General features: G+C 52.4%; 1 protein-coding gene across 2 annotated transcripts in view; it reads left to right on the top strand.

Moving 5' to 3' along the window:
• FBLN1 (fibulin 1) overlaps positions 1–18,171 on the top strand; it is an 80,518-nt gene that overhangs the window by 13,447 nt on the left and 48,900 nt on the right. For both annotated transcript variants that reach the window (XM_061418850.1, XM_061418851.1), the window contains exons 3-8: positions 5,704–5,839; positions 8,112–8,283; positions 14,240–14,299; positions 15,648–15,749; positions 16,338–16,475; positions 17,828–17,965. In XM_061418850.1, coding sequence (XP_061274834.1) covers positions 5,704–5,839; positions 8,112–8,283; positions 14,240–14,299; positions 15,648–15,749; positions 16,338–16,475; positions 17,828–17,965 — 746 coding nt within the window. The remainder of the gene's footprint in view (positions 1–5,703; positions 5,840–8,111; positions 8,284–14,239; positions 14,300–15,647; positions 15,750–16,337; positions 16,476–17,827; positions 17,966–18,171) is intronic.

Genomic DNA, 18,171 nt, shown 5'->3' on the forward strand with positions numbered 1-18,171 from the left:
AGGCTGCATGCAAGAAGATCTGGGTTTGCAGCCCTTGCTGCCACAGCTGGGCACTGTGACCAAGTCACCCAGAAAGGGGGTGGTTACTGGGGGCAGGTGAGGTCATGTGATCTCAAAGCACTGGAAGTGCTTTGCCAGTAAAAGCACGGCCACTTTCAGACCCCGACACCCAGACGAGCCAGTCCCAGAGCAAAAGTCCTCCTAGGCCGTTTTCCACTTTATGCGGTAGCCAGCGTCTGGATCAGCTATGTTTATTCCTCTCTCTCTAAATTAACTCAAGCTCCTTCAAAGTTTTGGGAGGACGTAAGCTTAGAAGGGGCTTCCCTGGTGACTCAGCGGTACAGAATCTGCCAGCAGTGCAGGAGACCCAGGTTCGATCCCTGGATTGGGAAGATCCCCTGGAGAAGGAAATGGCAACCCACTCCAGTAATCTTGCCTGGAGAATCCCCATGAACAGAGGAGCCTGGTGGGCTACAGTCCATGGGGTAACAAAGAGTCAGACACGACTGAGGCAACTGAACACCTGACTGGAAGCTTATAATAAGTGATAAATACATGTCATGTCAATCATCACTGTCAAAATAATATAAAAATAATAACAAGTCTTTAGGAAGCACCTACTTTGTGCTAGGCATTTGCTGCCCAGCATCTCGTTTAACTCTGTTACTAAGACCCATTTTACAGATGAGAAAACTGAGCTTTCCCCCAGAGTGCTCAACTGGAGGCTTTAGGACTTGGACCCAGATCTGCTTGCCTGGGGAGCAGAGGTCGGGAGGCGAGGGTATGAACATGTTCCATCACATGCCATCCGTTCCTGCTCTCTGCCCCTGGTCCAAGCCAAGGCAGCTCTGACCTGGGGGTGCTGGATGGAGAGCTGCCACAGACAGAAAGAATGCACAGGGGAGGCTCGTCCGCCTCGTTCTGGAGTCCTGCATTTGTGTTGGCATCGAGCATTGAGAGGCTGCTGCCTGCCAGCAGTGACGGAGGATGTAAAGCTCCATTGAGGAAATTCTTGAAAAGTCGAAAGCATTATAGACCAAACAAGGGAAGGAGAGAAGAAGGCGCTCGGATTGTCTGAACTGAGTGGGAGACTGTGCCATGAGGATTTACGGCGTGTCTGATGAGTAAGAGCTGAGATCTTGGCGTGAGGCTTTGCACTAGAAATGTCAGAGGGTGGCTGGCAGTTCGGGGCGAAGCTAGCTGGTGAGCGCCAAACATTCTGTTTACAGACTGGGCCAGAAAGGCAGACAGGCCCTGGGGACCCATCGGGCTTGCTTTCAGGCTGTGTGACTTGAGCCAGCTTGGACCCTTGGTTTCCCCAAATGTTAAACCAGGACAGTGATGATGACTGAGGGGAGGGGAGCAGCCAGGACCACCACCCTAGGCAGAAGAGTATACTCGTCTGCTCAGGCCACCAGCACAGACACCTCTGCCTGGGCGGCTTAAACCACAGACATTTACTGCCTCACAGTCTGAAGACAGCCGTCTGAGATCCTAGTTCCTCCTGACGCCTCTCTCCTGGGCTTGGAGATGCCACCTCTCCCCACGTCCTCATGTCTTCTCTCTCTGTGTGTTTCTGTCCTAGTCTTTCTTTTTTAAAAAACATTTTTATTAAAAAAAATTTTTTTTTGGCTGAAGCTCGCAGCATGCGGGATCTTAGATCCCCAACCAAGGCTCAAACCCGTGCTCATTGTAGAAGAAGAACAGAATCCTATCCACTGGGCTGCCAGGGAAGGCCCCACAGGTTCAGTGTTTTTAATGAAGGGAGAGAAGGGAGAGAGCAGGTCAGAAATCAAATCTGGTTTATGAGGGTGCTCTTACAAGTTAAAGGGTACAGGAAACAAGAACCACCAGCCACCTGGTCACTCAATAATTCCAGCGTTATTTTTCTCCTTCAAAGTGGTATTGTGCCAGGCCCTCCGGTTTTAAGTTTTCATTCATTTGGCAAATCTTGATTGATCCCTGGTGCTGTTCTAAGCTCAGGGTGAAGAGAATGGGATCGCATAGGTGGGCAGGCCCCGCCGAGCCCTCCTGGGCAGAGCTGGGGGAGGAAGGCACCCAGGGTTCTGTGGTGCCCAAGAAGCCCAGGGTAGACGCTCTGGTAGGTGAGGGGATCGGAGAGGACTGCAGGGGCCCCGGCACCTCCCAGCACACATGGGTTCTAGCCGGGCACGTGTGGCTTCTGCCCAAGCCTCTGACACGTGGCACATTTGGGGGTGATCAGGAGAGGCGGCAGATGACGTTTCAATTCAGGCTTCGCCTGCATTCTAGTCTCAACCAGATATGGTTGGCCTCACGACCCAAATGTGGTGGTGGTTTAGTTGCTCAGTCGTGTCCGACTCTTGTGACCCCATGGACTGCAGCCCGCCAGGCTCCTCTGTCCGTGGGATTCTCCAGGCAAGAATACTGCAGTGGGTTGCCATTTCCTTATCCAGGGGATCTTCCCGACCCAGGAATTGAACCTGGGTCTCCTCCATTGCAGGCAGATTCTTCACTGACTGAGCTATGAGGGAAGCCCAAATATAAATTTGCCTAAAACTTTGGGTTGAATGCAGCCCACGAGGGAATTTGGATCCACATGGAGTTCACAAGTGGTGCTAGTGGTAAAGAACCTGTCTGCCAATGCAGGAGACCTGAGGGACGTGGGTTCGATCCCTGGGTAGGGAAGATCCCCTGGAGGAGGCAATGGCAACCCACTCCAGTATTCTTGCCTGGGAAATCCCATGGAGAGAAGGGCCTGGCGGGCTATAGTCCATAAGATTGCAAAGGGTCAGACATGACTGAGTTGACTTAGCATGTTAGCATGGAGTCGAAACCTAAGGCGGATCCTGAGCTGATGTTTCTCAATCCACCAGTCACTCTCTGATCCCCTTCATGTATTTCACTAATTGTACTGAGGCTCTCCTGGAGGAGATGGGGGTAAGTCAATGAACAAAATAAGCAAAATCTCTTCGGAGGATGCAGACGATGACATGGTAAAGCCTCTGGTTTGTAAGAAGGCACGAGGTGCCTTCTTTCCCTGGGAAAGCCCAGGGACAAGAGGCCGGGTCTCCTTTCAGAGAGAGATGTTTGAGGGACCTTGCTGAGTTTACGGTTTCAGATAGAGATGTTTGAGGGCACCTTGCTGAGAATGGGTGTCTCACCAGGGCCTGAAGGACGCGAGCAAGCCAGCCAGGTGAATGCAAGATCGCATGTCCAAGTCAAAATGCAGTAAGGGGAGAGTGGCTCCAAATCCGCCTGCAATGCTGGAGACTCGGGTTTGATCCCTGGGTCAGGAAGATCCCTAGAGGAAATGGTAACCCACTCCAGTATTCTTGCCTGGGAAATCCCACAGACAGAGGAGCCTGACGGGCTACAGTCCATGGGGTTGCAAAGAGGTGGACATGACTGAGCAACTAAACCGCTGTCCAGCTCTCCAGACGCCCAACTCTGGCCCAAGCCCACCTGCGTAGAGCTTCATAACTTCTATGCTGGAAGGACCCCAGTGTGGGAAGCTGTGCTTCCCCTCCAAGACTTCCCTCTCTCATCCCCGAAGCCTCTGCATGGGCCTGGCACACAGTAGGTTGCAACCAAAAAACAATTTTTTTTTAATTGCAGTAAAATATACATAACAGTCGTGTCCAACTCTTTGTGGCTCCCTGGACTGTAACCCTCCAGGCTTCTCTGCCCATGGAATTTTCCAGGCACAAATACTGGAGTGGGGTGCCATTTCCTGCAGATTGCACCATCATGACCATGTTTAGGGGTACAGTTCAGTATATTTGCATCACTGTCCCACCGTCCCCAGAACTTTGTCATCTTCCTAAACTGAGGCAGACACTCCTTGTTACCCTCCCTGCCCCAGCCCATCCCTTCTGTTTCCCGTCTTCGTAAGTCTGACTCTTCTGGGTCCCTCATACAAATGGAATCACAGTGTTTATCCTTTTGTGTCTGGCTTCTTTCACTTAGCTCTCTGTCCTCAGAGTTTCTCTGAAAACCTTGTAACACGTGTTCGGGTTTTCTTCCTGGTTGAGGCCGTGTTCAGCTCCTTCATACGCACAGACCACACTTGGCTTGTCTGTTCCTCGATGGATACTTGGGTTGCTCCCATCTTCTGGCGGTTATGAATCACGCTGCCGTGAACCTAGGTGCGCCAGTGTCTGAGTCAACTGCTTTCTATCCTTCCGGGTTTATACCCAGAGTTAGGATCGCTGGATCCTAGGCTCATTCTGTCTGAAATTTTTTGAGGAACTGCTGTGCTGCACCAGCTAACACTCCCACCCACAGTGCACAAGGGTTCAAGTTCTCCACAACACTCGTTTTTTTCTGTTCAGCCAGTAAACATCTTTGAATGAATGGATAGTTGGACCCACATCTGTTAGCTCTCCCTAACAATTTAGTAAAATGCCGGTTATTTGCAAATTCACCAAGGGCATGAGCCAATGTGTGGTAACAGAGTATGGCATGTTTCATTTTCTTATGCTTCAAAGGTTGGAATTTTTTTTTTTTAACAAATTGAAGGTTTGTGGTAATTCCATGTTGTCAGATGAAGGCTAGCATTCTTTAGCAACGATGATTTTTATTAAAGTATGTTTTACTTTCTAGACATAACGCTATGCACACTTTATGGGCTGCAGTACAGTGTAAGCGTAACTCTCATATGCTCCAAGGAACTAGAGAATTTCTGTGACTCACTTTACCGTGGTGGTCTGGAGCTAAACCTGCAGTCTATCTCTGTGTGTATTGATAGATCCAGGCTGGAGCCCATGGACAGTTCTAGAAGTGTATGAGAAGCTGGGTGAGGAGCTCCAGCCCCACAGAGTGGAGGCTGGGGCCAAGGTCGCCTGGCCAGCCACACGGGGAGGCCCCACCCTCTCCGGTCCAGCGAAGGCCTGGCAGCTCTTCCTGCCCTTGTTGGCAACCCCAGAGCCAAGGTTCTCCGAGGTGTGACCACACACCTCTTGCTCCCTCATGTCCCTTCCCTCCCTGCCTGAAGCTGTGTCTGAGGGACCACTTCTGGCAGATCCACCTTGTGGACCTTCTTCCCGGAGACCCTAGAAGGGCTAGGAGATGGGGGTGCGGCGGCCTGGGCTCCCTGTTGCTACCACCCATCACTCTTGGCCGTGGCAACCTCCTCTGCCTCGCCGGAGCTATTTCCTCTGATTCTGGAACCTGGGGAGATATTAATAAGGGATGAGAGGGTCCAGACCTGAGCCAGCCCTCATCTGTTTTTTAAAATTTGTTTTTAATTAAAAAAAACCCAACTCATTGGGCTGTGCTGGGTCTTACTGCAGCATGTGGGGTCTAGTTCCCTGACCAGGTACTGAACCCTTGTCTCCTGCGTTGGGAGCGCAGAGTCAGCCACAGGACGACCAGGAAAATCCCAGCCATAATCTGATTTGTGTTATAAATAGCTGGGAACTTTCTCTGGATGAGGCTCAGCGCTCAAGAGAGATGAAGTCGGCCTGTCGAAACCACTCCCAGACACCACCGTGCATTCAGTCTTTCTAATCAAACTCTGTTGACCACCTTCCGTATGCGGGTGCTGTGTGTGTATCTTGGCGTGTCTGTGGATGAGTGGCAGGGGTGGGGGAAGGAGGGGGACCCTCAAATGTGACAGGGCTGCCGTCCCCGAGGGGCTACTGCTCCCAGGCCCTGGGTACACCTGGCAGACCCTTGCAACCCCGCAGAGCCCCTGGCACATCCCACACCCTCTGCCCACAGGATGGTTCAGGAGCAATGTTGCCAGAACCAGCTGGAGGAGCTGCACTGCGCCACGGGCATCAACCTGGCCAACGAGCAGGACAGCTGCGCCACACCACGCGGCGACAACACCAGCCTCGAGGCCATGTTCGTGAAGGTGAGGACCCGCCCTCCCGGCGCAGCCATCCCTTCTGCAGTCCGAGGCCTGGGGCGCTCTCCTCTCTGCACCCCAAACTCAGGCAGCCTTTCCCTCTGAGCAGCAGGGTGTGCAAAAAGCCCTGGGGGCTGGAAGGGCCACTCAGGTCTCCCCACCAGCTCCAGTTTACCCAGTAAACTCCGGGCAACACCCCAGAGTTTCAGCATGCGGGGTCTAGTTCCCTGAACAGAGATTGAACCCGGATCCTCTGCGTTGGGCGCGCAGACTCTTAGCTCTGCCGCCCAGGCCCCTTCCAGCACTGGGACATGGGGTGAAGTGACCCAGCCCTGCCCTGAAGCCTGCCAGCGGGGGTCCCCAGCCTCCGGACCGCGTGCCGGTGCCTGCTGTTGGATCAGCGGCGGCATCAGATCAGATGTAAAGTGCACAATAAACAGTGTGCTTGAATCACCCCGAAACCATCCTCCACCCCAGTTCGTGGAAAAACTGTCCTTCATGAAACCAGCCCCCGGTGCCGCAAAGGTCGGGGCCCACGGACTGCCAGTCCCAGGGCTTCAAACAGGGACTCAAAGGTCAGAGCATGGGTTACCTGGACTCAGGGCCTTCTGAACCCTCAATTCAAGGTAGGCATCCCCACCCCCGCCCCCAGGAGGCCCTCAAACGCCTCTACTCTCCCCAGCTAGTCAGAGTTCAGAATGGGCCCCCATGTATGCCTCTGAGAACGCATGGCCTCCATAACTGCCCTAGAAGAAAAGACTGAGGTTCAGAGAGGCCCACACTCCAAAGTGACCTCTCAGCAAGGGTCCTTTCAAGATCAGCAGTGAGGCAGGGCTGGGAGCGGGGTCATCTGGCCCAGAGGGAACTCTGTCCAGAAGGTCAGCGATGAGTGGATGTCATCACCCTTGACTCCAGGTCCAGGCCAGGTCCCCGGGGCCTCTGTCCCTGTGGAAGGCCTGCATCTTTGCACGGATGTGGAGAGGTTCCTGAGAGCGTTCCGAGGTCTGAAAACTGCAAATAAACTAGGCTGTCCCTCCCTTACCACTTACGAGGGAGAAAAACAGCCCGACTAGGAGGAGCTCAAGTTTGGAAAGTTAATTAACCTGGTCATCTGGGTTTCTGGTGGAGGTGCCAGGTGACGACACTGAATTCCCTGGAAGAAAGATTTCCTGTTCCCCGTTAGGAACCCATGAAGTAATTTCAAGGAGCGATAATTGGAATGAAGTCTGGATTCCGGGAGGGAGAGTGGGGATCCTTTCTGGGGCTCGTCTTTTCACACAGAGTGGGATGTGGAGGGATATTCCACATCGAGGAGTTGGGGGTCCAGTGCCCCTCTGCCCACCCTCAGCCTTTGTGGGCTTTTCATGGGAGGAGGCTGGGTGAGCAGGGGAGCGGGGGCTGGTCAAGGGGGTTCCTGGGAGCTGGGACCTGAGATGCTTAGAGCCGGCCTCCCAGAAAGGGGGCTCTGCCTGGGTCCTCAGACTTCAGAGAAAGGCCTGGAACATTCTAACGGGTGTGGAAACTGATCACTTCGGCCAATGAGCCATTTATGTTTCCGGGAAGTATGACTCGGGACGTATGAGGTGGAGGAGGTCACTGGGGCTCCTGGAGAATGTGAGACCCTCAGCCTCCATGAAGCTCAGGCTAAACCACCTCCCCCGCTCCTGCCACAGACCTTTGGAACGTTCTGTGCGTTTCTTAGAATGATGACCGAAATGAAGTTTTCATGTGCCAGGGGTGAATATTGTTTCCAGGCTTCAGATGTGGCTTTGGGGACCACTGGGGCACACAGGTGACTCTGTCCCTCACCTGCTGACCAGTCTTGAGGCTCTCTTCCTGCGGTCTGAACCACCCTGCCTGGGCTGAGGAGGAGGAGACAGGTGTATATTCGTCGTTCCAGGCATGGTAGAGAAATCTCAGAGCACGCAGAAGGCATGGACCCTTAGGGAGCCCATGTGGGAGCCCCAGGGGCCCCTCTCCTAGCCCCCCTCTCCCTGGAGGCCCTGCTGGATCGGCTGGGGTTTGGGGGGCAGACAGGGGTTGTGGAGCGTGTGCTAGGATCAGCCCCTTTAAGGCACGACCTATGAGGTTCAGGGGGCAGCAAGCCTTGGGCTCAGCTGGCTTTGCTATTTCCTGGCAGCAGTTAGAAAAGGCAGCCGAGTCAGGTGTGTGTCTTCCCCGCCCGGGGAGAATTACCACGGGGGGGATGAGGGGTCCGTGGGATCCGCTGTGTCACGGGTCTGGCTTCTCCATCAAGAGTCTCTGCTTGTGTTTGCAGAGGTGCTGCCATTGCTGCCTACTGGGGCGGGCAGCCCAGGCCCAGGGCCAGAGCTGTGAGTACAGCCTCATGGTTGGCTACCAGTGTGGGCTGGTCTTCCGGGCGTGCTGCGTCAAGGGCCAGGAGACGGCAGACTTTGCCCCGGGGGACGGCGGGGACCTCCAAGAAACAGGTAAGTCCCCCTTTTCTTTCCTCTGGAGCAGGGCAGTCGGTCGAGGTTATTTAGAGAAGCAGAACCAATAGGGTGTGGTGAGAGAGGGAGAGAAGGGTTTAATTCACTGGCTCACACAGTGGGCGGCTGGCAGGTTCGAAACCTGCAGGCTGTGTATGCAGGCTGGACGCCCAGGAGAACACTCATCTGGCTCAGTTCGGAAGGCCATCTGCTAGCAGAGTTCCTTCTTGCTTGGGGGAGGCCAGTCCTTCTCTTAAGGCCTTTGCCTGATTGGATGAGGCCCACCCACTTGATGGAGGGCAGTCTGCTTTATTCAAAGTCTGCTGATTTAAGGGTCAATCTCATCTAAAACATACCATCCCAGCTGTGTCCCGACTGGTGCTGGATCAAATATCTGAGTACTGTAGCCCCACCAAGTGGACACCTAAAGCTGACCGTCGCGGGTGGTGTGGGCTCGTGCGTTGACTGTTGCCTTAACTCTGCAGAGACCGGTTCTGGTTGTCAGAGCAGGTTCATGCTTCTCGCTGTCCTGGAGTGAAACCGAGGGCTTGGAATCTGGGATCTGACGAATCTGTGTTCATGTCCCTGTCCTGACGTGTATTTGGGGCAACCTGATGGATCCAGGCCTCAGTTTCCTCATCTGTGAAATGGGGACGCCTACAGTCCCACTCACTCGGGGATGAGATGGGAGAAGCGGTACGTGGCGTCTGCCATCACAGTTCGCCTCGTCCCTCCAGCCGCCTCGGGCAGCGTAGGTGGCTGGCCACGCTCTCATTCACCGCGTTTCACAGATGAGGTCCTGGCATTCAAGGTCACGTGGCCAGCACACGGTAGAGGCAGAACTCTGGCCTTCCGATGCTGGGCCAGTGCCCTCTCTCCATCGGGAGCTGACGACATGTGGACAAGAGGCTGGGGGCACCACTCATTAGTAGCAGGCTGTGAGCATTCAAACATAGATATTTATTCAGTGTAGGGGCCGGTGACCCCCCTAAAGCAGCTTCAAGACAGCTCCCAGCTGTATTTCCATCAGTTTAGCTCCCCACCCTCCCATTTGTCTGAAGCCACGTCAGTCCTGAAGCCTTGGGGCCTGGTTCAGTTACACGGTTCAGGAAACTTCTCGGTTGTCTAATCATCTCTTCCACTTATGCAATGGTTTCCTATGCCATAATGGAAACAGCCCTGGAACATTTCAGGCGTCTGCTCTGCCCCAAGCTTGCTGCCTGCGTGGGACCTTTGCCTTCTCAGTCTGAGCTCCGTCTGCCCTCTGTTCAACGTGGGGGAAGGGGCAGGGAGCAGGTCAGGGGAAGAGCTCACAGGCCAGGGCTCCCTGAGCCAGGCCGTCCGTTCCTGTGGCTTTGGGGTCCTGGATCAAGTGACCCGTCTTTCATTCTTTGTTTTGACTTCTCAAGTCCAGGACTCTGCCGTGCAGCTGACTTCAGATATCTTAGTCTTAAAGGGGGACTGGAACCACGTTCTGGCTCCCTCCTTGACTTTTGAAATCAGAGATGACATTTTCACTCTAAACAAACTCAGATTCTTCACCCTGGTGGAGACTTTCTCCTGTGTCTCCAGGGAGGACTTTTGTTGATTTATATCTTGGTTCGTTAATGGTCTCTGAGCTTTTCTGTTGCTCCAGATGTCTTATTTCTCCCTTGCCTTTCATCGGCTTCATTTCTTGCCCCAGACTTTGCTCGGTGTCTCTGTGAGGACTTCCCTGTGTTCCCTCCCCACTCAGACACAGACCTGCCTTCCTGTCTTCCGCTGACGTTTACTGTGGGCCTACTGTGTGCTACCACGGGGCCACATGGGCCCACAGACCAGTATGGCCTGAGGTAAAATAAGCACAGAGATGGACAGAAAGCCTTTTAGAAACTTCTCTAAGCATTTGATATAGAGTAACTCAGGTCTGGGCGTCCCGGGTGGCTCAGATGGTAAAGAATTGTTCTGCAATGCAGGGGACCTGGGTTCTACCTCTGGGTCGGGAAGATCCCCTGGAGAAGGAAATGGCAACCCACTCCAGTGTTCTTGCCTAGACAGTCCCATGGACAGACAAGCCAGGCGGGCTACAGTCCGTGGGTCGCAGAGTTGGACACGACTGAACACACACACATGCACACATCTGTTGAATCTAAATATAAAATTGGGATTTGTGTCTGTTTTCTTAACCTTCTTTTTCTACTAAGCTGTATTATGAGTTATCGAAGTGTTGTTATCTTCGATATTTTATTGTTATATGGAAGTGTGAGTTATCTAAGATGGGGGAAAGAACCCTGTTCTTTTGGGTGGAGCTGTGCTGGGGTGTATCTTGGTTACGCCCATTCTACAGACTGGGCGACTGAAGCTGCAAGAAGCTTAGATTCCAGATTCATCTTCTCACATTCTTTGCCCAGCATACTAGCCCCCAAAGAATGCTGTGGAAATCTCAATGACTTCATCACCCAGGTAGCAGTTTCCCACAAATGCCCCTGACCTTGTCACCGTGAGTCCTCTGGAGGATGGTTCCATCACCCTGGCCTGTGCTGGACGTGGCAGGGAGTTGGGCCTTGCCAGGATGTAATGCCAAGTGGATGAGGGGTCCCCAGATCAAACCTCCTTTTTTCCCTCTCTTTTTGGCTTCTAGTAGGGTTGATTACAGTGTTGTGTTAATTTCCGCTGCATAGCACAGTGATTCTGTTACGCGTACCTGGGCGTTCTTCTTCACATGCTCTTGCATTATGGTTTATCACGGGATGTGGAATGCAGTTCCCTGGGCTGCGCAGCAGGACCCAATTGTTCTTCTGTTCTGTCTGTAATCGCTTTCATCTGCTAACCCCAGCCTCCAGTCCATGCCGCACCAGGACCCTCTCCTGTGGCAGCCACCGGTCTGCTCTGTTTGTGACACTGTCTGTTCATAGATAGGCTCATTTGAGTCGTGTTTTAGATTCCACAAATAAGTGAGAGCATGTGGTATTTGTCCTTCTCTTTCTGACTCGCTTCACTCAGTGTGACCATCTCTTGTTTAGTCATGAAGTCATGTCCCACTCATTTGCGACTCTGTGGACTGTAGTCCGCCAGGCTCCTCTGTCCATAGGATTTTCCAGGCAAGAATACTGAAGTGGGTTGCCATTTCCTTCTCCAGGGGATCTTCCTGACCCAGGGATCCCAATTCTTTACCACTGAGCCACCAGGGAAGCCCTGTGATCATCGCTTGTTCAGTCACTCAGTCGTGTCTGGCTTTTTGCAGCCCCACGGACGGCAGCACACCAGGCCTCTGTGTCCATCACCAACTCCCAGAGCTTGCTCAAACTCATGTCCGTTGAGTCGGTGATGCAATCCAACTATCTCATCCTCTGTCCTCCCCTTCTCCTCCTGCCCTCAATCTTTCCCAGCATCAGGGTCTTTTTTAATGAGTCAGTTCTTTGCATCAGGTGGCCAAAGTTTTGAAACTTTAGCTTCATTACCAGTCCTTCCAATGAATATTCAGGATTGATTTCCTTTTGGATTGACTGGTTTGATCTTGCTCTCCAAGGGACTCTCAAGAGTCTTTTCCAACACCACAATTTTCCAACATCAGTTCTTCAGCATTCAGTCTTTGTACTCCAACTCTCACATCCATACATGACTACTGGAAAAATCATAATTTTGACTCTATGGACCTTTCTTGGCAAAGTGATGTCTCGCTTTTTAATACATTTGTCTAGGTTTTTCATAACTATTTTTCCAAAGAGCAAGCAGTCACCGTCTGCATTGATTTTGGATCCCCTCCAAAAAATGAAATCTGACACCATTTCCACATTTTCCCCATCTATTTGTCATGAAGTGATGAAACCGGATGCCATGATCTTTGTTTTTTGAGTGTTGAGTTTTAAGCCATCTTTTCCACTTTCCTCTTTCACCTTCATCAGGAGGCTCTTTAGTTCCTCTTCTCTTTCTGCCATTAATGATCATCTCTAGTTGCATCCAAATTAACCATTCTGAGCAAAGGGGCTCCCAGCCTCCCAACCTAGAGATGACTCACACCCTAAAGGTCCCTTGCTTAGTTTCTTCCCAGCTGAAAAGTTTTTGAATTATTTAGGGACCCTTCCCATATTTTAATGTGAAAGTGAAAGTATCAGTTGCTCAGTCGTGTTCAGCTCTTGCGACACCATGGACTGTAGCCCGCCATGCTCCTCTGTCCATGGGGTTCTCCAGGCAAGAATACTGGAGTGGACTGCCATTTCCTTCTCCAGGGTGTCTTTCCGACCCAGGGATCAAATCCAGGTCTCCCGCAATGCAGGCAGATTCTTTACCGTCTGAGCCACAAGGGGAGCCTTCCTGTGTCTTTTGCATAGTGTCTATAAATTATGTTATATTGAAATTTACTGCAGAATTACTAATGTGTGTGTTTTTACTGAGGTCTGTTTTCTGTGTGGGTGTATCATGCTGTCACACGTATGTGTTTTAGAAGACACGGGAAGGTAGAAGGAAGAGGAAATCAACACAGAGATGGACACTGTTTCCATTGGGTCGCATTTCCTCTCCATCTTTTTTCTGTCTTTCTTCGCTTCTCTTCTGTAGGCCTGGCTGCACTGAGGAGACCCTGGGTTTGTGCTTTCCCACCCAGCCTTGCAATGTGATGGCTGCTGAATTGCGATGGAGTTGTGGTCACTGTCATTCCATCTTGTGGCGGCTTCCATCAGCAGGGGGCTTGGTTTTCAAGTTGTCTAGGGATTCCTGGGTGTATCCACCCGAGTTAAAAGGGCTAACGCATTTCCTTTATGTCAGAACTGCCAGTGCAGTACCACCCTTTAAATCAGGGCCCTGGCCCCCCACCTCGTCACTCTTTGTTCTATTGCCGTGTTGAATCTCTTTTAAAAACATTTTTATTTATTTATTTGACTTCAGTGGATCTTAGTTTCAGCATGCAGGATCTTTTAGTTCTGACATGTGAACTCTTCGTTGCATCTTGTGGGATCTAGTTCCCTGATCGGGGATCAAACCTGGGCCCCCTGCATTGGGAGGGCAGAGTCTTAGCCACTGGACCACCCCCTCTGTTGAATCTTTTTATTAAGTCGGGGGGGCCTTGTCTGTGCCAAGTGCTTCACCCTCAGAGCAGGTGCTCAGATACCTTTGTTGAACAAGCCGAGTGAGTGACTATGGATGACTGGCACTAAATTGAACTTTGCAGGCCAAGTGGATGAAATCTGTGTATTTGCTTCCTGGGGCTGCCCTAGGAAGGCGTCGCAGACTGGGGGGCTTAAACAACAGAGATATTGTCTCCCAGCCTGGAGGCCAGAAGTCCGAGACCATGGTGTTGGCAGGGCTAGGCCTTCCGAGTATCTCCCCCGGTATCCCTTGGCTTGGAGATGCCTGTCTTCTCCCTGTTTCTCCACTCCCTTTTCCTCTGTGTATCTGCCACGGAGTCCAAATGTCCCCTTTTTGTAAGGACACTTGTCTTTGGATTAGGGCCCCCTCTCACGACCTCATCTTAACCTGATCATCTGCAGTGACCCTGCTCCAAAATAAGATCATGTCCCCAGACACTGGGGGTTAGGACTTCACATCTTCTGTGGGGGGTGGGACCCACAGTTCGACCCGTAACAACAAACTCTCACCAGGTGCGTTGCCTTGTTTGGAGGCTGTGACTGAGTTTATAGTAGGGCTGTGGTGGCTGCATTTGTGGAAATATTTAAGTAGCGTTGACAACATAACCACACGTGGCGTCGCGTGGATGACTAACAGGCCCTCGTGCCGCTGCCGTTTCTGGTATAATAGATCTTTTAGAGATGTAGCGACATTTTGTTTTGTAAGTGTGATTCTGTTTTTCAAAAGGATGAAATGAGCACTGAGCTGTTTATAAGAAGACGTATAGACAGGCATTAGCTGCCTGATATTTACAAGAAGAGAAAACATTTGGAGTGACCTGTGTGCTCATGTGGGTGTGGATCCCCGCGTGGACAGCGTGTGCACAAACATGTCTTTGCCTCTTTCCCCTTAGCTAAGGTTTCTGAGATCGAGGAGGAACAAGAGGACCCCTACCTGAATGACCGCTGCCGAGGTGAGCCCTGTGCCTCCCCAGCTGGTGGATAACGAGGCCCAAGGGAGGGTCAAATGCTAATCTCTCTGGGAGCTGACCTCAGGCTCTGCTCGGGTTCACTAGGATTCACCCGAGATGTGCCCTTTGGCTGGGAGTCCCGGTCACCTGCACTCCTGGACTCCTTCCCTTCCTCTCCTCCTCGCTGGGACCCGGTGGGCGAGTGAGGGAGAGGGTGGACTTGTAGCCAAGGGCTGCGTTCTTGTGGCTTGTAGCGAAGAAGCTAGCATTCAGAGCCCTTTCATCACGGCCCACAGACTCTGTGGGTGACTCTATGGGGGGGTCACCCTAGACAGGGACTGCCAAGGCTGGGGGCCCCTTAAGGGATGGGGGTGAGCGTTACTTCATTTTGTGGCCTGGCGCTCCACCCATACCATCTGTAATATCCATTTGTCTCATAAGAGTGATGCTTTCAAATTTAAAGTCAGTGGGGCCTTACAGTGTTGTTTTCCATAAGATAAGACTTTATTTCTCATGACGGAACATTCCTACGCGTCTGGACTGGCAGGTCTGCTCCCCTAGGACATTTAGTGACTTGCCTTATGGTTGGGCTTTAATTAGGGAGTCAGTTTAATCCCAAAATAATGCGGTCTGTTACAATGACACTTGGCACCGAGGCCTTGGGTGGGGGAAGGGAGAGCAGAGAGCCCCAGAAAGACCTGTAATCCTTCCTGGGGGGCGTGGGGGGGATCTTCCTGGAGGAGGGGGGCGGATAGTTGGTTTGCAGTGGGCCAGGATGGACTAGCCAGAGAAGTGACATGGGTGGGGGGGTTGCGGCAACTGGAGCAGAGACTTGAAGACCCGCAGCAGCTGGGCCCCGGTGGGCTGTGGGACGGGGGAGGGGCAGGGGACAGGGAGAGGGGAAGAGGCTGGACAAGTGGGCAGGCCGTGCAGGCCCTGGGCAGCAGTCCGGACTTCATTTTGTGGAATCTTTGTCTGGTGGAGGTTTGTCCCCATGAGATTAGTTCTTTGAGCATCTCACTAGCCACCCTGTGGGAAGCGTGGTTGGAGGGTTGGGTACCAGGGATGCTCAGAGAGCCAGGTGAGTGAGCAGCCGGAACTGAAGCAGTGCCAGTGAAAATGGGGTATTGGGGTCCCACACGCCCCTCCATCTATCAGATCAGGGCCAGACCTTGGGGGTCTCTCATGGGAAGGGGGTTGCTGTGAAGACTGCAGTGGGCTCCAGCCTGGGGAGCCTGCCTTTCTGCATCAGTCCACCTTGAGGGCACTTCTGGCCCCATCCAAACAAAGAGAAATCACCAGGAGGTCCCTGGATGCGTCGGGCCTCTGCTCACATTTGCTCTGGTTCCAGGTGGCGGGCCCTGCAAACAGCAATGCCGGGACACGGGGGAGGAAGTTGTCTGCTCCTGCTTTGTGGGGTACCAGCTGCTCCCCGACGGCGTCTCCTGTGAAGGTAAATGTCATCCTGCTCTGAGAGCCTCTGCCTGCGCTTGACACCCGGGCAGGGCCCAGTTTGCACAACTTGGGGCCCTGTTCATAGGTGAACTACGGCCCAGGACCGGCTTTCCAGCACTCCACAGCCACGGCCTTCAGCCAGGAGAATGTGAACCCCTGGCTGGAAAAGGGCGCGGGCTTGGGGTCTGACTGGGCTCTGAGTCCAGGATCTGCTGAGTGGCATCCCCAGCCTCTCTTGGCCCCTCGTCTGTGAGATGGGGGAGATGGAGGGAGGCGACAGCCCTAATAGGGGGTCTCTAGGGTCACACGACTCCAGTTCAGGGCCTGGAGCTTGCTTAGCAGATGCTCAGAAGGAGCAGTAGATCTGAAATAGATCAGCCGGGGAGAGGAACCACTGCTTTTGCTTGGCTCTGGTGGGGAGCGCCCAGGGCTCCACTCCGGTACAGAGTGTGACTATCACAGGCCTGGGGCCCTTGATGGATGCAGAGCCCTGACCCCACTCTGCCTCCTGGTCCGTTTCTTCTGACGCAGCGTCAGGATCGGGCGTGCTTGCCGGTTACTCCTGCGTTGCCTGTGTCTCTCCTAGATGTCAACGAGTGCATCACGGGCGGCCAGAGCTGCCGGCTCGGGGAAACCTGCGTCAACACAGCGGGCTCCTTCCGCTGCCAGCGTGACAGCAGCTGCGGAACTGGCTATGAGCTCACAGAGGACAATGACTGCAAAGGTACGGCGGGCTCCGGGTCGCAGAGCCGCACCCCGGGAGTAGCTGTGATGTCATGAGAAGGTGGCTTGGGGGGTGCGGGGCTCCATGCTGTGTCCCCCGGTGACCTGCCTGGGGCACCGCCTACCCTGTCACTCGTGAAGATTTAGCTTCTTGAGCGTCATGCTGAGTTAATGACAGTGGAGAGTTTGGGTTTCTGAAAAGGCTCAAAGCACGATCATTTAAAAACAAGACCAGGGCCGTCGCTGGCCTTCCAATGGTTGGGGCTTTGCCTTCCAGTGCAAGAAGGTACGAGTTCCGAACCTGGTCGGAGAGCTCATATCTTACATGCCTTGTGGCCAAACTACCAGAACACATAAAGGGGAAGCAGTATTGTAACAATTTAAGAATAAAGACTGAAAAACAATTTTAAAATAACAACAAGACTGGAGATGAATTTCAGGTGCTCGCATGTGCTTTCTAGTCCCATCCCCCCAATTTTTTTGTGTGTGTGTGCACAACAGCTGCTGTCCATCTGATTCCAGGCTCCCTTGAAGTTCAAAGCATATTCCCTTCCGCTGCGTAAAAAGCAGGACATTTTTGGCTGCTGGCTTTTCCCCACCAAATCATAGATGTTATTTGGCAGATAAGCCTTTGATGAGGATCTGTTAGAACATACTTTTCTGCTGAGGGTTTCCAACCCTTCGGAACGACAAAACCACTTGTGTAAAAATGTTGGTTGAATTATGAGGGTAACTCAAAAGCAAGTCACACCCTCCTGACGTCCGAGGGCCTTTGGGTGAGCTCGGTGCTCCCCACCCCTGCAGACTCCCTGGGCGGCTTGGACCACGAGAACCCAGGGTCCCTGCCAGCTGAGTATACACTTTTGAACATCTGACAGCCCATGAACTTCAAGGGAAGGGCAGCCAATACGTTCAGTCATGACAATCACCATTGTTAATATTTGGGATGTTGCAAGGACTGAAGAATGAATAAGTTTATAAGGACTGTGTTTATTGCCACTAAGATCATCATCGCTTTATAATCTAAAACTTAACATGTGCTTAGCCTGAAATGAAAACCAAACCAAACCAAACCACCTATTGCCAGGAAAATGTCTGGGTTATTTATTATATAACAAAATTTGCATCATGAGAGCCTTGGGGGGATAGTCAGAGTTTTAAGTCTTTAGCAACACGAGCCCCGTTTGGCTAAGGCTCTTGTATGTGACCTCTTTATTGGGATGTTTTGGGTTATAGTCTGAGTAATGAGCATTTAAAGGAAAAAAAAAAAAAGCTTTCTTGTGATTTTAAAGTGTTGTAAGATGCTTCTGGCAGGACTCTTGCTAACAATTTCCTTTTTTTATGATGTACCAGATATTGACGAGTGTGAGAGTGGTATTCATAACTGCCTCCCCGATTTTATCTGTCAGAATACTCTGGGATCCTTCCGCTGCAGACCCAAGCTACAGTGCAAGAGTGGCTTTATACAAGATGCTCTAGGCAACTGTATTGGTAAGACACTGCTGCCAGGGCCCAGGGGGTCCGCCAGGCAGGGGAACCGTCTGGTCACGGGCCCTGTCTCTAGCAGGCGGGGCACTGCACAGGGTAGACAAAACGGGTCGGCAAGCTTTTTCTATAAAGGCTGGATAATAAATTGTGCGTTGCAGGCCGTGTGGTCTCTGTCACAACGCCTCTGCTCTGCAGGTTGCAGCTGGAAA

This window comes from Bos javanicus, chromosome 5 (genome assembly GCF_032452875.1).
Source record: "Bos javanicus breed banteng chromosome 5, ARS-OSU_banteng_1.0, whole genome shotgun sequence".
Lineage (NCBI taxonomy): Eukaryota > Metazoa > Chordata > Mammalia > Artiodactyla > Bovidae > Bos > Bos javanicus.